Source organism: Schistocerca americana, chromosome 11, assembly GCF_021461395.2.
Source record: "Schistocerca americana isolate TAMUIC-IGC-003095 chromosome 11, iqSchAmer2.1, whole genome shotgun sequence".
Lineage (NCBI taxonomy): Eukaryota > Metazoa > Arthropoda > Insecta > Orthoptera > Acrididae > Schistocerca > Schistocerca americana.
Genome location: NC_060129.1, coordinates 125986781 through 126001844, shown reverse-complemented (window position 1 = coordinate 126001844; position 15064 = coordinate 125986781). Strand labels below are relative to the sequence as shown.

The following is a 15064-nucleotide window of genomic DNA, read 5'->3' as shown; positions in this document are numbered from 1 at the left end:
TCAGAGAGAATCGAGTCGCTGACTGTCCACTACTGAGCAGCAACGAACTGAAAGAGACAGTTCGACGAAACTATGACTACCAGTTCGACAGGAATGGTGAAGTCTTATTTGTTCGATGGCACGACAACAGATGCATTACAATTGATACAAATTTTGACCAAGTTGAACCTTTGGGAGCAGCTACGTGGTACAGTAGACAAGCAAGTAAGAAGAGACAAGTGGAACAACCTGCCGTTTTGAAGTTGTACAACGCGTACATGGAAGGTGTTGACCACCATGACTGGTTAGTTGGAAAATATGCGACGGTAATTAGAGGGACAAAATGGTACTGGGTCCTATTACATGTTTGCTGGAAATGGTCCTCGTAAATGCCTGACTCTGCTACAGACTAGTACATGGGAAAAATGCACAGGATTTACTGGATTTCAGACGTGCTGTTACAGTCACATACCTGAAATTGGGCACTGGAAGACCGAATATTGGACGTCGAATGGAATACCCATCAAGTCGGTTGAGAGTGACACTAGACATCAGGTTTGATGAAATTGGTCATATGATTGACAAAAGAAGCACGCAAAGAAGATGTGTAAGAGCTAAATGCAACGGGAAACCTAAAACATATTGTGTTAAATGCCGTGTAACACTGTGTGTGAAGTGGATTGTACCATTTCACAAGAAATAAATAGTTGAGACTAGAATACAGTTTAGTATGCTATACGATACTGTTAGATCCCAGTGTCCTATTTTGAGGACGGCCATTATATCAGCATGTATAAATATTCTTTGGCTATTTATGTACTTATTGTGGTTCATACACTATCTACATTATAATTAAGGAATAAAAAATTACATTTTAGAAAAGAACTTAATTTGGGACTTAATGGGTTAACACATTCTGGGAAAAAAATTTCCAGGAATGTTTCCAAAAGTGGAAACACCGTTGGAGTCGGAGTTTTCAGTCAGAAGGGGACTATTTTGAAGGAGATGCATCACAGTAGCATGTAAGTGCCACCATTGTACAATTACAAGCCCATTCTTGAAACTTTGCAATCACACCTCGTAGGTCACCTATGCCTGAGATACAGGTAGCATCTCCCCATTACATAAAGAAGCTAATGTGCTATTACAGCACTGGACAGCCTCAGCAATTCTGACGATTTAATAAGGAGAAAATCAGGGTGGGCTGTGGTGTGAATTGAAGTTTGTGCTAGGGAGGGTGTTGGACTAGAGTAATTCATGTGGCTGTGGCAGCCACAATGCCAGGCTGATGTAGTGGTCGGCACATGCGCCTAGTAAGCAGGGGGTACAGCTTCATATCCGGACCTCGGCACAAATTTTAACTCATTACTTCATCTTTCCCTATCGAAGATAAAATTTATACCCAACATGTCTCCAGGAAAATATAATTACAACACGTGGAGCGACTCGCCATAAAAACAAAACCACAGACTGTCGTGGGGTACAAATAGCCTACTTATATAGCTTAGCATGCAGCTTGTAATCCATGTGGTTACCAGTTTTGTCAAAACTGCCATGTACGGTAATCAAACGCCATTGAAATGATAAACCCATCTAATCTAAATTAACTCTCAGCTAGAAATGAGAGTGTGAGTATGGTTTAAGTTGATGCAAGTGATTGCTCTAATTAACTACTAAATTCAACATTGATTTCTTATTCCGGAGGATTGTTTACATTGGTAATTGGGAAACTTGTTGAATACGAGTTAAGCGGAGGCAAGCAGAACCAGGGAAAAGAGCCAGTTTCCGGCCATTAGGGTGTCACAGTGCTCTTCAAAAGGTACGCACTGCCTCTGTGAGGGGAAGAGAAGCAGCTAGGTAGAAGCACTGGCTCAGTATGTTGCGTATGAGCCCAGTTCCACTGGATAGGCGCTGTCTATATTTGCGTCCTAAAGAAAGCTGTTGTGTAATCAAAGACTGCTTTTAACATGGAGTGTCCAATGGCACTGGGAAGGCATGTCTTGAGCTAACAGCACCAGGGTATGTTGTACAGTATCGCACTGCAGCATGCAGAAAATGCTTATTTTGGAACTGCTCGACACAGGACAGCTCAAAGATAAGGTCGGTAAGGTGGAGTGAGACGAGATTATCTGACTCCTTTGTGCTCGGGAGCCGGCCGCTGTGACCGAGCGGGTCTAGGCGCTTCAGTCTGGAACTGTGCGACTGCTACGGTCGCAGGTTCGAATCCTGCCTCGGGCATGGATGTGTGTGATGTCCTTAGGTTGATTAGGTTTAAGTAGTTCTAAGTCTAGGGGACTGATGACCTCAGATGTTAAGCCCCATAGTGCTCAGAGCCATTTGAAACATTTTTTTGTGCTCGGGAGCGTGGCACTCGAGGCATCAGGACACTACTAAGCTAACTGAATTAATGTTGACTTTACTGTGAAATAGTAAGAGTAACTACCATTGACTAATACACTGAAGCGTCAAAGTAACTGGTATAGGCATGCGTATTCAAATACAAAAAATGGTTCAAATGGCTCTGAGCACTATGGGACTTAACTTCTGAGGTCATCAGTCCCCTAGAACTTGGAACTACTTAAACCTAACTAACCTAAGGACATCACACACGTCCATGCCCGAGGCAGGATTCGAACCTGCGTATTCAAATACAGAGATATGGAAACAGGGAGAATACGCCGCTGCTATCGGCAACACCTATATAAGACAAGTGTTTGGCGCAGTTGTTGGATCAGTTACCGCTGCTACAATGGCAGGTTATCAAGATTTAAGTGAGTTTGAACGCGGTGTTATAGTCGGGGGACGAGCGATGGGACTCAGCATCTCCGAGATAGCGATGAAGTGGGGATTTTCTAGTACGACCATTACACTGAATATCAGGAATCCGGAAAAACATCGAATCTCCGACATCGCTGCTGCCGGAAAACGATCCTGCAAGAAAGGGACCAACGACGTCTGAAGAGAATCGTTCAGTGCGACAGAAATGCTACCCTTCCGCAAGTAGCTGCATATTTCACTGCTGGGACATTAACAAGTGTCAATGCGCGAATCATTCAACGAAACATCATCGATAAGGGATTTCGGAGCTGAAGGCCCACTCGTGTACCTTGATGACTGCACGACACAAGGCTTTACGCCTCGCCTGGGCGCGTCAACACCAACATTGGACTGCTGATGCCGGGAAACATGTTGCCTGGTCGTACGAGTCTCGTTTCAAATCCTATCGTGCGGATGGACGTCTACGGGTATGGAGACAACCTCATGAATCCATGGGCACTACATGTCAGCAGAGGACTGTTCAAGCTGGTGGAGGCTCTGTAATGCTGTGGGGCGCGTGCAGTTAGAGGTGATATGAGACCCGTGATACGTCTAGATACGACGCGGACAGGTGACACGTATGTAAGATTCCTGTCTGATCACCTGCATCTATTCGTGTCCGTTGTGCATTCCGACAGACTTGGGCAGTTCCGGCAGGACAGTGCGACACTCTACACGTCCAGAACTGCTACAGAGTGTCTCCAGGAACACTCTTCTGAATTTAAACACCTCCGCTGGCCACCAAACTCCCCAGACATGAACATTATTGAGGATATCTGGGATGCCTTGGAACGTGTTGTTCAGGAGAGATCTCCACGCCCTCGTACTCTTACGGGTTTATGTACAGCCCTGTCAGGATTTATGTTGTCAGTTCCCTCCAGCACTACATCAGACATTAGTCGAGTCCATGCCCCGTCGTGTTGCGGCACTTCTGCGTGCTCGCGGGGGCCCTACACAATATCAGGCAAGTGAACTTCTTCGGCTCCTCAATGCATAAATAAATTTTGGAATGGCAGAACTTAACTCGCTTTTGCGAACATGGAGAAGGCCTTACCGGCTGAAGCGCGAAATACCACTGACAGTGGGAGTCAGAGCTTGGCTGCTTCTGAGCTCCAGTACTAAAACTCCCTACAGTTGGTCAGTTGTATTAAAAGTGAGTAAGGAAGGAAGACTTAGCATCTGATTGGCTGTCATTCGGATGCTCACACTCGGAAAGTAAGAGTAAAAATTCCGTTGCTTGCTGGGAGTGATCGGCAGAGTGTCTTTCATCCGAGACTCGACAGGTGACGTTTCAGCCAAGAGAGGGGCCTTTATTCCAGGCTTTGAGGGAGGGCAACATTCGGTGCAGACCAGATGGTTTATAGTTTAGCAGCCACCGGTCTTGGACACTGGTAACTCTAAGTGAGCAGCAGCAGTGTTTGCAAACATACACTCCTGGAAATGGAAAAAAGAACACATTGACACCGGTGTGTCAGACCCGCCATACTTGCTCCGGACACTGCGAGAGGGCTGTACAAGCAATGATCACACGCACGGCACAGCGGACACACCAGGAACCGCGGTGTTGGCCGTCGAATGGCGCTAGCTGCGCAGCATTTGTGCACCGCCGCCGTCAGTGTCAGCCAGTTTGCCGTGGCATACGGAGCTCCATCGCAGTCTTTAACACTGGTAGCATGCCGCGACAGCGTGGACGTGAACCGTATGTGCAGTTGACGGACTTTGAGCGAGGGCGTATAGTGGGCATGCGGGAGGCCGGGTGGACGTACCGCCGAATTGCTCAACACGTGGGGCGTGAGGTCTCCACAGTACATCGATGTTGTCGCCAGTGGTCGGCGGAAGGTGCACGTGCCCGTCGACCTGGGACCGGACCGCAGCGACGCACGGATGCACGCCAAGACCGTAGGATCCTACGCAGTGCCGTAGGGGACCGCACCGCCACTTCCCAGCAAATTAGGGACACTGTTGCTCCTGGGGTATCGGCGAGGACCATTCGCAACCGTCTCCATGAAGCTGGGCTACGGTCCCGCACACCGTTAGGCCGTCTTCCGCTCACGCCCCAACATCGTGCAGCCCGCCTCCAGTGGTGTCGCGACAGGCGTGAATGGAGGGACGAATGGAGACGTGTCGTCTTCAGCGATGAGAGTCGCTTCTGCCTTGGTGCCAATGATGGTCGTATGCATGTTTGGCGCCGTGCAGGTGAGCGCCACAATCAGGACTGCATACGACCGAGGCACACAGGGCCAACACCCGGCATCATGGTGTGGGGAGCGATCTCCTACACTGGCCATACACCACTGGTGATCGTCGAGGGGACACTGAATAGTGCACGGTACATCCAAACCGTCATCGAACCCATCGTTCTACCATTCCTAGACCGGCAAGGGAACTTGCTGTTCCAACAGGACAATGCACGTCCGCATGTATCCTGTGCCACCCAACGTGCTCTAGAAGGTGTAAGTCAACTACCCTGGCCAGCAAGATCTCCGGATCTGTCCCCCATTGAGCATGTTTGGGACTGGATGAAGCGTCGTCTCACGCGGTCTGCACGTCCAGCACGAACGCTGGTCCAACTGAGGCGCCAGGTGGAAATGGCATGGCAAGCCGTTCCACAGGACTGCATCCAGCATCTCTACGATCGTCTCCATGGGAGAATAGCAGCCTGCATTGCTGCGAAAGGTGGATATACACTGTACTAGTGCCGACATTGTGCATGCTCTGTTGCCTGTGTCTATGTGCCTGTGGTTCTGTCAGTGTGATCATGTGATGTATCTGACCCCAGGAATGTGTCAATAAAGTTTCCCCTTCCTGGGACAATGAATTCACGGTGTTCTTATTTCAATTTCCAGGAGTGTAAGTGTAGGAACCATGCGAGGACTTCAGATTAATGGCAGGACTTTCACAATTTAAATTCAAGTATATTTATGAACACTCACAGCTCGGCATGTGCTCGATGAAGATGGTAGGTGTATGCATAGTTCTTTCCGTATTTCTTTCCTCTATTATTAACATTCGACAATCACATTGCTGCTTCCGCAAACTTGATTGTTCCCCCAATGTACTGTTGACTTTAACGTATTCATCTCAGACTCATTACATGAGTTTTGCCATTTTCTTGATATTGTAATCCCACTGTAACTTGTGTTAATACTTACTGAACATAACAGATTACTGTCTTCGTGCACTTATCTTCAATGTGAACCCTACAGGGACTTGTGGTAAATAGGATTTCATACTAACCACTCTTTCATTCAATAGTTTGATGAACCCCTATTTCACCTTTTTGTGTCATAAGATCCATATTTCACATATACTAGGGCCACCATGGTTAATAAATTCATTAAATTATCTGTTGCAGGACACCTATTAAATTCATGTGGTTCAAAAAATGTTCAAATGTGTGTGAAATCTTATGGGACTAAACTGCTAAGGTGATCAGTCCCTAAGCTTACACGGTACTTAACCTAAATTATCCTAAGGACGAACACACACACCCATGTCTGAGGGAGGACTCGAACCTCCGCCGGGACCAGCCGCACAGTCCATGACTGCAGCGCCTTAGACCGCTAGGCTAATCCCGCGCGGCAAAATTCATGTGGACCTATGGAGAGTTCGGGGTGCACTCAGCCTCGTGACGCCAATTGAGGAGCTACTCGACCGACTAGTAGCGGCTCCGGTCAAAGAAAACCGTCATAACGACCGGGAGAGCGGTGTGCTGACCACACGCCCCCCCTATCCGCATCCTACCACCCGATCCTTTCTTCTAGTCAAGTTGTGCCAAAAACTCCTCTTCTCCCCAATTCTATTCAATACCTCCTCATACCTATCTAATCTTCAGCATTCTTCTGTAGCGCCACATTTCGAAAGCTTCTATTCTCTTCTTGTCTAAACTATTTATTGTCCATGTTTCACTTCCATACATGGCTACTCTCACATACAAATACTTTCAGAAACGACTTCCTGACACTTAAACCAATACTCGATGTTAACAAATTTCTCTTCTTCAGAAACACTTTCCTTGCCATTGCTAGTCTATATTTTCTCTCCTCTCTACTTCGACCATCATCAGTTATTTTGCTCCCCAAATAGCAAAACTCCTTTATCACTTTAAGTGTCTGATTTCCTAATCTAATTCCCTCAGCATCACCTGACTTAATTCGACTACATTCCATTATCCTCGTTTTGCTTTTGTTGATGTTCATCTTATATACTCCTTTCAAGACACTGTCCATTCCGTTCAACTGCTCTTCCAAGTCCTTTGCTGTCTCTGACAGAATTACAATGTCATCGGCGAACATCAAAGCTTTTATTTCTTCTCCATGGATTTTAATACCTACTCCAAACTTTTCTTTTGTTTCCTTTACTGCTTGCTCAATATACAGATTGAATAACATCGGCGAGAGGCTACAACCCTGTATCACTCCCTTCCCAACCACTGCTTCCCTTTCACGTCCCTCGACTCTTATAACTGCCATCTGCTTTCTGTACAGATTGTAAATATCCTTTCGCTCCGTGTATTTTACCCCTGCCACCTTCAGAATTTGAATGACAGTATTCCAATCATCATTGTCAAAAGCTTTCTCTAAGTCTATAAAAGCTAGAAATGTAGGTTTGCCTTTCCTTAATCTTTCTTCTAAGATAAGTCGTAGGGTCAGCATGTCAACACGTGCTTTCTTTGGGATTGAAATTATTATATTCTTCTTGAAGTCTGAGGGAATTTCGCCTGTCTCATACATCTTGCTCACCAGATAGTAGAGTTTTGTCAGGAATGGCTCTCTCAAGGCTGTCAGTAGTTCTAATGGAATGTTGTCTACTCCCGGGGCCTTATTTCGGCTTAGGTCTTTCAGTGCTCTGTGAAACTCTTCACGCAGTATCGTATCTCCCATTTCATCTGCATCTACATCCTCTTCCATTTCCATAATGTTGTCCTCAAGAACATCGCCCCTGTATAGACCCTCTATATATTCCTTCAACCTTTCTGCTTTCCCTTCTTTGCTTAGAACTGGGTTATTAGATATTATTTCTTGTGTTGCATTTTAATGGTGAGCAATGTACCATAAGATTTTCCGACGCCCTGTCTATTTTTTTCCACGTGCAGACGTATGTCCATCCTGTATTCTATAGTGAGAAACAACAGACATATGTTTTGGACACCACGAACGTCACTCTTCATGCATGTTGGTAGGTCTGATCGTAGCAGCAGATGTCTTGTTGTTGACTTGGCCCTAGGATACAGTCAATCAAGATAACTTTTTACCAGTCGATGTAGCTTTGCAATACTTACTACTGTTGTTTCAAATGGCATCTGCGCCAACTGCTTAGATTACTTTGTACTAAAAGTAGCAGTTTTGTTACCTTTGTGTTTTCTGGTTAGTATTTCAGTTGTTTTTCCACCATCTTACTAGCTCCCACAGTTGTGATTATCCTTTAATTGCACTGACGGTGAAGAGAGCTTCTGACGAAAATGATGTAAGTTCAGCAATGTCCGATCTATACAGATACCTTTGTATACTGTTTGGTTTTATTCCTTATAAACACCTGATATTCTTCTGGCATGACCTAAATTTACACAGTGCATTAGATATAGAAAAAAATACTATGTTTTTTAAGACTGGTCTAAAGATACGGTATAGGACAGTGTCACTTTGCACCAGTATTTAAACCAGAATATTACTCTGATACGGCACAGTTAGTGAACATTTTTACTTTCCCAAGCACTCAGTTACTACACAGGCCAACGATGGGAAAACATTTTTTGCTGAAAATACCTCATTCTTATGTTTTTTAGGGTGTGAAATCCAACTATGATACTTAAAAAACTGTAGCACCCACAATTTCTTCACTGTTCACAGTGAAATTTATTAAATTGAGCGATTTTTAAAGAATTTAACAGCTTTTATGTAGTTAAAATAATTTAAAAAGGAGGTGTAATGAATGTAGATGACTGTGGTAGCACTGCTGAAAAACATTTGCTGGCAAAAAAACGTCTATTCTATTTTTGTGTTAACAGGTGGTGTTTTGTTTACTCTCAACCTAACCTCACTTTCCTGTTTCCCGGTTGTGAATATTCTGCTGACACTTTTTGTTATATTTGCAGTGAATTTCTGATTAAAAAACACAAAAGAAATATTACAGATTTTGTGAAAATGTTTTATCTATCATACTTTTGATTTAAAACTGGTGATCAAAATAAATCTTGGTCGCCACATTATGTTATGTGTGTGTTGAAGATCTGAGAAAATGGTCCAAAAAGGAGAGAAAAGCCTTTAGAATTGCTGTTCCTATGATCTGGAGGGAGCCAAGAAATAATTCCGATGATTGCTACTTTTGCAGTTTTGATATTACTGGTCACAATTTGAAAAACAAGAAGGTAATAAGCTACCCTAACTGTCTGTCCGCCATCCGACCAGTAGGGCATGGTGTAGATTTGCTGGTTCCTGAACCAGCAGATGATTTAAATTCTATTCCAACAGAAGTATTTTTTGATATATAATCTGATTTAGATGAACCAGATGATAATGAATTCCGTTGTAATACAGAAAGCCGGCAGCTGTGGCCGAGCGGTTCTAGGTGCTTCAGTCTGGAACCATGCTGCTGCTATGTCACAGGTTCGAATCCTGCCTCGGGCATGGATGTGTGTGATGTCCTTGGGTACTTAAGTAGTTCTAAGTCTAGGGGACTGGTGACCTCAGATGTTAAGTCCCATAGTGCTTAGAGCCACTTGAACCATTTTTGTAATACGGAAAGTCTAGAGTGCAAATTGTTGACTCAGACGGTTTGGTTAGGAATCTGGGCTTAACGAAAGAAAAAGCTGAATTGCTTGGCTCTAGATTAAAAGAAAAGAACTTATTGAGAATTGGAACCAGCATGTACATGTATAGAAAGAGAGAGCAGCAATTTTTCAAGTTTTTTTCAACAAGAAGGTGATTTAGTGTACTGCTCAGACATTCCTGGTGTGATGATTGGGTTTTGTATTGAATACAAAAAGGAAGACTGGAGGCTGTTTATTGATTCGTCCAAAACTAGTTTAAAGGTTGTTTTATTGCACAATGGTAACATGTATGTATCTATACCTGTTGGACATTCTGTACATATGAAAGAAAGCTATGAAAACATAGAAATAGTGCTAAATAAAATAGGCTATTCTGCTCATGGTTGGATGATATGTGGCGATCTAAAAGTAACATGCATGCTCCTTACTCAACAAGGTGGCTTTACCAAATTTCCATGTTTCTTGTGTGAATGGGACACTAGGGCTAGAGATCAACACTGGAGCAGAAAGAACTGGGCTGTGAGGGAGTCTTTAAAACCTGGTGATAAGAATATTCTATGCTAAAATCTTCCAAAAAACATACTCCTACCACCTCTACAAATAAAGTTAGGCCTAATGAAACAGTTTGTGAAGGCTTTGCCTAAAGATGAACCATGTTTTAAGTATCTCTGCCAAAAGTTTCCATACCTTTGAGAAGCTAAACTAAAAGAATGCGTCCTTGTCGGACCAGACATTAGAGAAGTGATGTGTGATATTATCTTTGAATCCACAATGACCTTAAATGAGAAAGAAGCATGGATATCATTCAAGCAAGTCGTTACAAAGTTCTTAGGATATGAAAAAGACCCAGAATGTTTTTCTATTATAGCTACAACGTTAAAGGAGTTTAAAGCTTTAGGATGTTTAATGAGCCTGAAAAGTTCACTTTTTGAACAGTCACCCTGATTACTTCCCGGACAATATGGGAGATGTTCGTAAGGAGCAAGTGGAGCGTTTTCACCAGGCCATTAAAGTGATGGAAAAACGCTACCAAGGCCTCTGGAACACCAACATGATGAGGGAATGCTGTTGGTCACTTCACCAATAAGTTCAGCAAGCGACTCATTGTAGAAAAAGCTACAGAAGAAGCTTCAGAGAAAAAAGATAAAGAATATACAAAGCAATCCAGCCGATAAGTGAAAACTCTATTAACACATATCATTGTTTTAAGTAGCTTACTGCAAATACAAACCATGCTTACGTTGTATCAAGGCTTTTCATAAAAATCTGTAAACACCAGCTATCAAAGTAAAAAAAGGTTTTTAAAAAAAATTTCGTTGGCCTGTGTTATAAATGTAAAATGTTACAATATCTGTTGTGAGTAACTTATTTTGTCTGAAGTATTTTCAAAACATGGAAAAAGTGGTATTAAATTACCCTAATTGACTGTGCTCCAGAAGGCTGTCGAGTGGTTGGGGGCTTTCCTTCGAACATTGTGATCTGTCAAAGGCATTTTATTGTGTGAACCACGACATCCTTTTAAATAAATTAGAATTCTATGGTGTCATGGGCAGCGCAACAAAATGGTTCAAGTCATACGTCGCTAACAGGAAACAAAGGGTGTCAGTGGAAGGGACTAGTGAATTAAGTCGTCAGTCATCATCGGAATGGGAAGAAATTACATGTGGTGTCCCACAAGGATCCATTTTAGGGCCATTGCTTTTTCTTGTGTACATTAATGATCTCTCATCAGTTACAGTGACAGAAGCAGAGTTCTTTTTGTTTGCAGATGGCACAAGTATTGCAATAAATAGTATGTCAAGCATAGTTCTAGAAAGATCTGCTAATGATATTTTCATGGATATTAATAAATGGTTTAAAGCCAACTCACTGACATTAATCTTCGAAAAGACTCACTATATGCAATTCAGAACCTGTAAGAGGTTTCCACCCAGCATTTGTATAAAGTATCAAGAAGAGCAGATAAAAGAGGTTTACAGTCTTAAATTACTGGGATTACAACTTAATAATAAATTCAGCACACCACAGAACTGCAGAGATGCCTTAACAAATGTGTATTTGGAATTCGAGTGTTAGCAGACATAGGCGACATAAAAATGAAAAAGCTTGCATACTTTGCCTACTTTCAGTCCATACTGCCATATGGTATAATATTTTGGGGTAACTCTTCAAGTCAAACAAAAGTTTTCAGAGTCCAAAAGCATGTAACACATATTATTTGTGGAGTAAATTCACAGACGTCCTGTAGAAACGTCTTCAAAGAACTGGGTATACTAACTACTGCCTCTCAGTATATTTACTCCTTAATGAAATTTGTCTTAAAAGATATATCTCTTTCTCCAACTGTTGTGTACATAGTTCTGTGTAGTCAGTGCGTACACAACTTTCCCACTAGAGCGCGCCCCGCTAAGCACAACCACGCAGGCGCAGCGCTCGTCTGTCTCCGCACTACGAGATGGCGCTGCCATAGAGACGGACCAAATTCTGCTTCCGCCGATCCGCTTATTAATATGTAACGCAGCCAATGAGATTGCTGCTAATGTAGAACCTTTTCTCCTCGCGGATCACACTCGCGCAGTGATACCTGAATGCGCGAGGTATTATAACGAGTGTACAGACCTCCAATTAGTCAGTCTGTACCAGTCTGCATTTCTCTGCACCAATCTGTACCAGTCTGCATTAGCCTGTACCAGTCTATAGTCAAGTTTCAGTCTGCACCTAATAAGATTATCATATTCCTGTACATAGCCATGAAGAGAAATGAATAGACACTTTGTCAACTATCAGAGATATGTGAGAATAAGATTAATGTACCAATACCAAAGGAACTTCAGATTGTCATTTGTAAATAGCATCCAGAACCAAGTTAAGTAATTTTTATGCTCGTTATTATTTTAATAAATGTGTGTGAAAACTAATCAAGTTCTGTTTAAAGTTGGTCACCGTCAATCTGCTACTCTAAGCGTGCAAGTGGCATTTCTATCGTCTGACCTAACTGCTGAAGATAAACACGCCACAATAAGACCACGAGACATATTGCTGACACTCGCCTACTTCGTTAGAGCGACAAGTGAAATAATCTGATGGTGTGTGTACCGAAGGTCTTACAGTGCACACACCACACCAACAAACAGCTCAGTTCATACATACAATACCAGGAACAAAACTGATCTGCACAAGGACTTAAAGGCACTTACTTTAGTTCAAAAAGGGGTCCACTACTCAGGAACACTCATCTTCAATAATTTGCCAGCAAACATAAAAAATTTAGTTACAAATAAAGATCAGTTTAAAAGGAGCCTGAAAGACTTACTAGTGGACAATTCCTTTCACTCCAGTGACGAATTTTTTATAGAAACAAATGATGTATTGTAAATAATACTATTAGTATTGTAATTCTGTCAGAGACAGCAAAGGACTTGGAAGAGCACTTGATCGGAATGGACTGTGTCTTGAAAGGAGGATATAAGGTGAACATCAACAAAAGCAAAACGAGGATCATGGAATGTAGCCGAATTAAGCTGAGGGAATTAGATTAGGAAATGAGACACTTAAAGTAGTAAAGGATTTTTGCTATTTGGGGAGCAAAATAACTGATGATGGTCGAAGTAGAGAGTATATAAAATGTAGAATGGCTATGGCAAGAAAGCGTTTCTGAAGAAGAGAAATTTGTTAACATCGAGTATAGATTTAAGTGTCAGGAAGTCGTTTCTGAAAGTATTTGTATGGAGTGTAGCCATGTATGGAAGTGAAACATGGACGATAACTAGCTTGGACAAGAAGAGAATAGAAACTTTCGAAATGTGGTGCTACAGAAGAATGCTGAAGATTAGATGGGTAGATCATATAACTAATGAGGAGATATTGAATAGAATTGGGGAGAAGAGGAGCTTGTGGCACAACTTGACTAGAAGAAGGGATCGGTTGGTAGGACATGTTCTGAGGCATCAAGGGATCACAAATTTAATACTGGAGGGCAGCGTGGAAGGTAAAAATCGTAGATGGAGACCAAGAGATGAATACACTAAGCAGATTCAGAAGGATGTAGGCTGCAGTAGGTACTGGGAGATGAAGAAACTTGCACAGGATAGAGTAGCATGGAGAGCTGCATCAAACAAATCTCAGGACTGAAGACCACAACAACAACAACATTAGTATTGTCATTTCAGCTTAAAAAAAATGATGTGTTGTAGGTTCGCAGGAGAGCTTCTGTAAAGTTTGGAAGGTAGGAGACGAGATACTGGCAGAAATAAAGCTGTGAGTACCGGGCGTGAGTCGTGCTTCGGTAGCTCAGATGGTAGAGCACTTGCCCGCGAAAGGCAAAGGTCCCGAGTTCGAGTCTTGGTCAGGCACACAGTTTTAATCTGCCAGGAAGTTTCATGTATTGTATATACCCATACTATTAATTTTGTTGTTTCGCTTGAAAAAAAGCGACATGTTCCACATCTACGAGGATCTCTCCTCAGTACAGATCTCTGGAGCGAAAAACTAATCTAATCTAAAATCTAAAATTGCGCTTGATCTTTCCTCCACCTTGCTGAGTAGGCTCCATGTTTTGTCCACAGCTGCTCAACATGTCCTACACGGTGTTCAACCTGCTGTTCGAACTGCAGAGCGCCGACTGAGCGGCGCCCGCACCAGGCTCCGGGCGGAGACGGCTGCTCCGCTGCTAGAGGCGATGACACGAGGGGCAGAGTGTATGCAGGACACAGGAATGCTCGAAAAAGCATAGTGCTCAGCCACGGTTTTCAGATTAATTCATTAAAGACACGTTTCAGGTTCCACCCTTGCTCAGATGGCGCCGTATTCGCCGCTGTTTGTTTTCACTGAATTAAGAAAGCTGCGACGACTGCAATGAGCAAAATAAAACCTTCTTTACCCATCAGCTTCTCTCACTGAGAATACACTGAAGCGCCAAAGAAACTAGTATCGGCATGCGTATTCAAATACAGAGATACGTAAATAGGCAGAATACGGCACTGCGGTCGACAACGCCTGTATAAGACAACAAGTGTCTGGTGCAGTTGTTTCACTACTGGCCATTAAAACTGCAACACCAAGAAGAAATGCAGATGATAAACGGGTATTCATTGGACAAATATATTATACTAGAACTGACATGCGATTACATTTTCACGCAATTTGGGTGCATAGATCCTGAGAAATCAGTACCCAGAACAACCACCTCTGGCCGTAATAACGGCCTTAATACGCCTGGGCATTGAGTCAAACAGAGCTTGGATTGCGTGTACAGGTACAGCTGCCCATGCAGCTTCAACACGATACCACAGTTCATCAAGAGTAGCGACTGGCGTATTGTGACGAGCCGGTTGCTCGGCCACCATTGACCAGACGTTTTCAGTTGGTGAGAGATCTGGAGAATGTCCTGGCCAGGGCAGCAGTCGAACATTTTCTGTATCCAAAAAGGCCCGTACAGGACCTGGAACATGCGGTCGTGCATTATCCTGCTGAAATGTAGAGTCTCGAAGGGATCGAATG

At 43.2% G+C, this 15064-nt stretch overlaps 1 protein-coding gene across 1 annotated transcript in view; it reads left to right on the top strand.

Annotated features, from left to right (window-relative positions):
* The window catches only part of LOC124553366 (odorant receptor Or2-like), a 122297-nt gene extending 108107 nt beyond the window's left edge, over window positions 1-14190 (top strand). The window contains exon 5 of the mRNA XM_047127238.1: window positions 14131-14190. Within this exon, the coding sequence (XP_046983194.1) occupies window positions 14131-14190 (60 nt within the window). The remainder of the gene's footprint in view (window positions 1-14130) is intronic.
* Window positions 14191-15064: the final 874 nt, after the last annotated feature.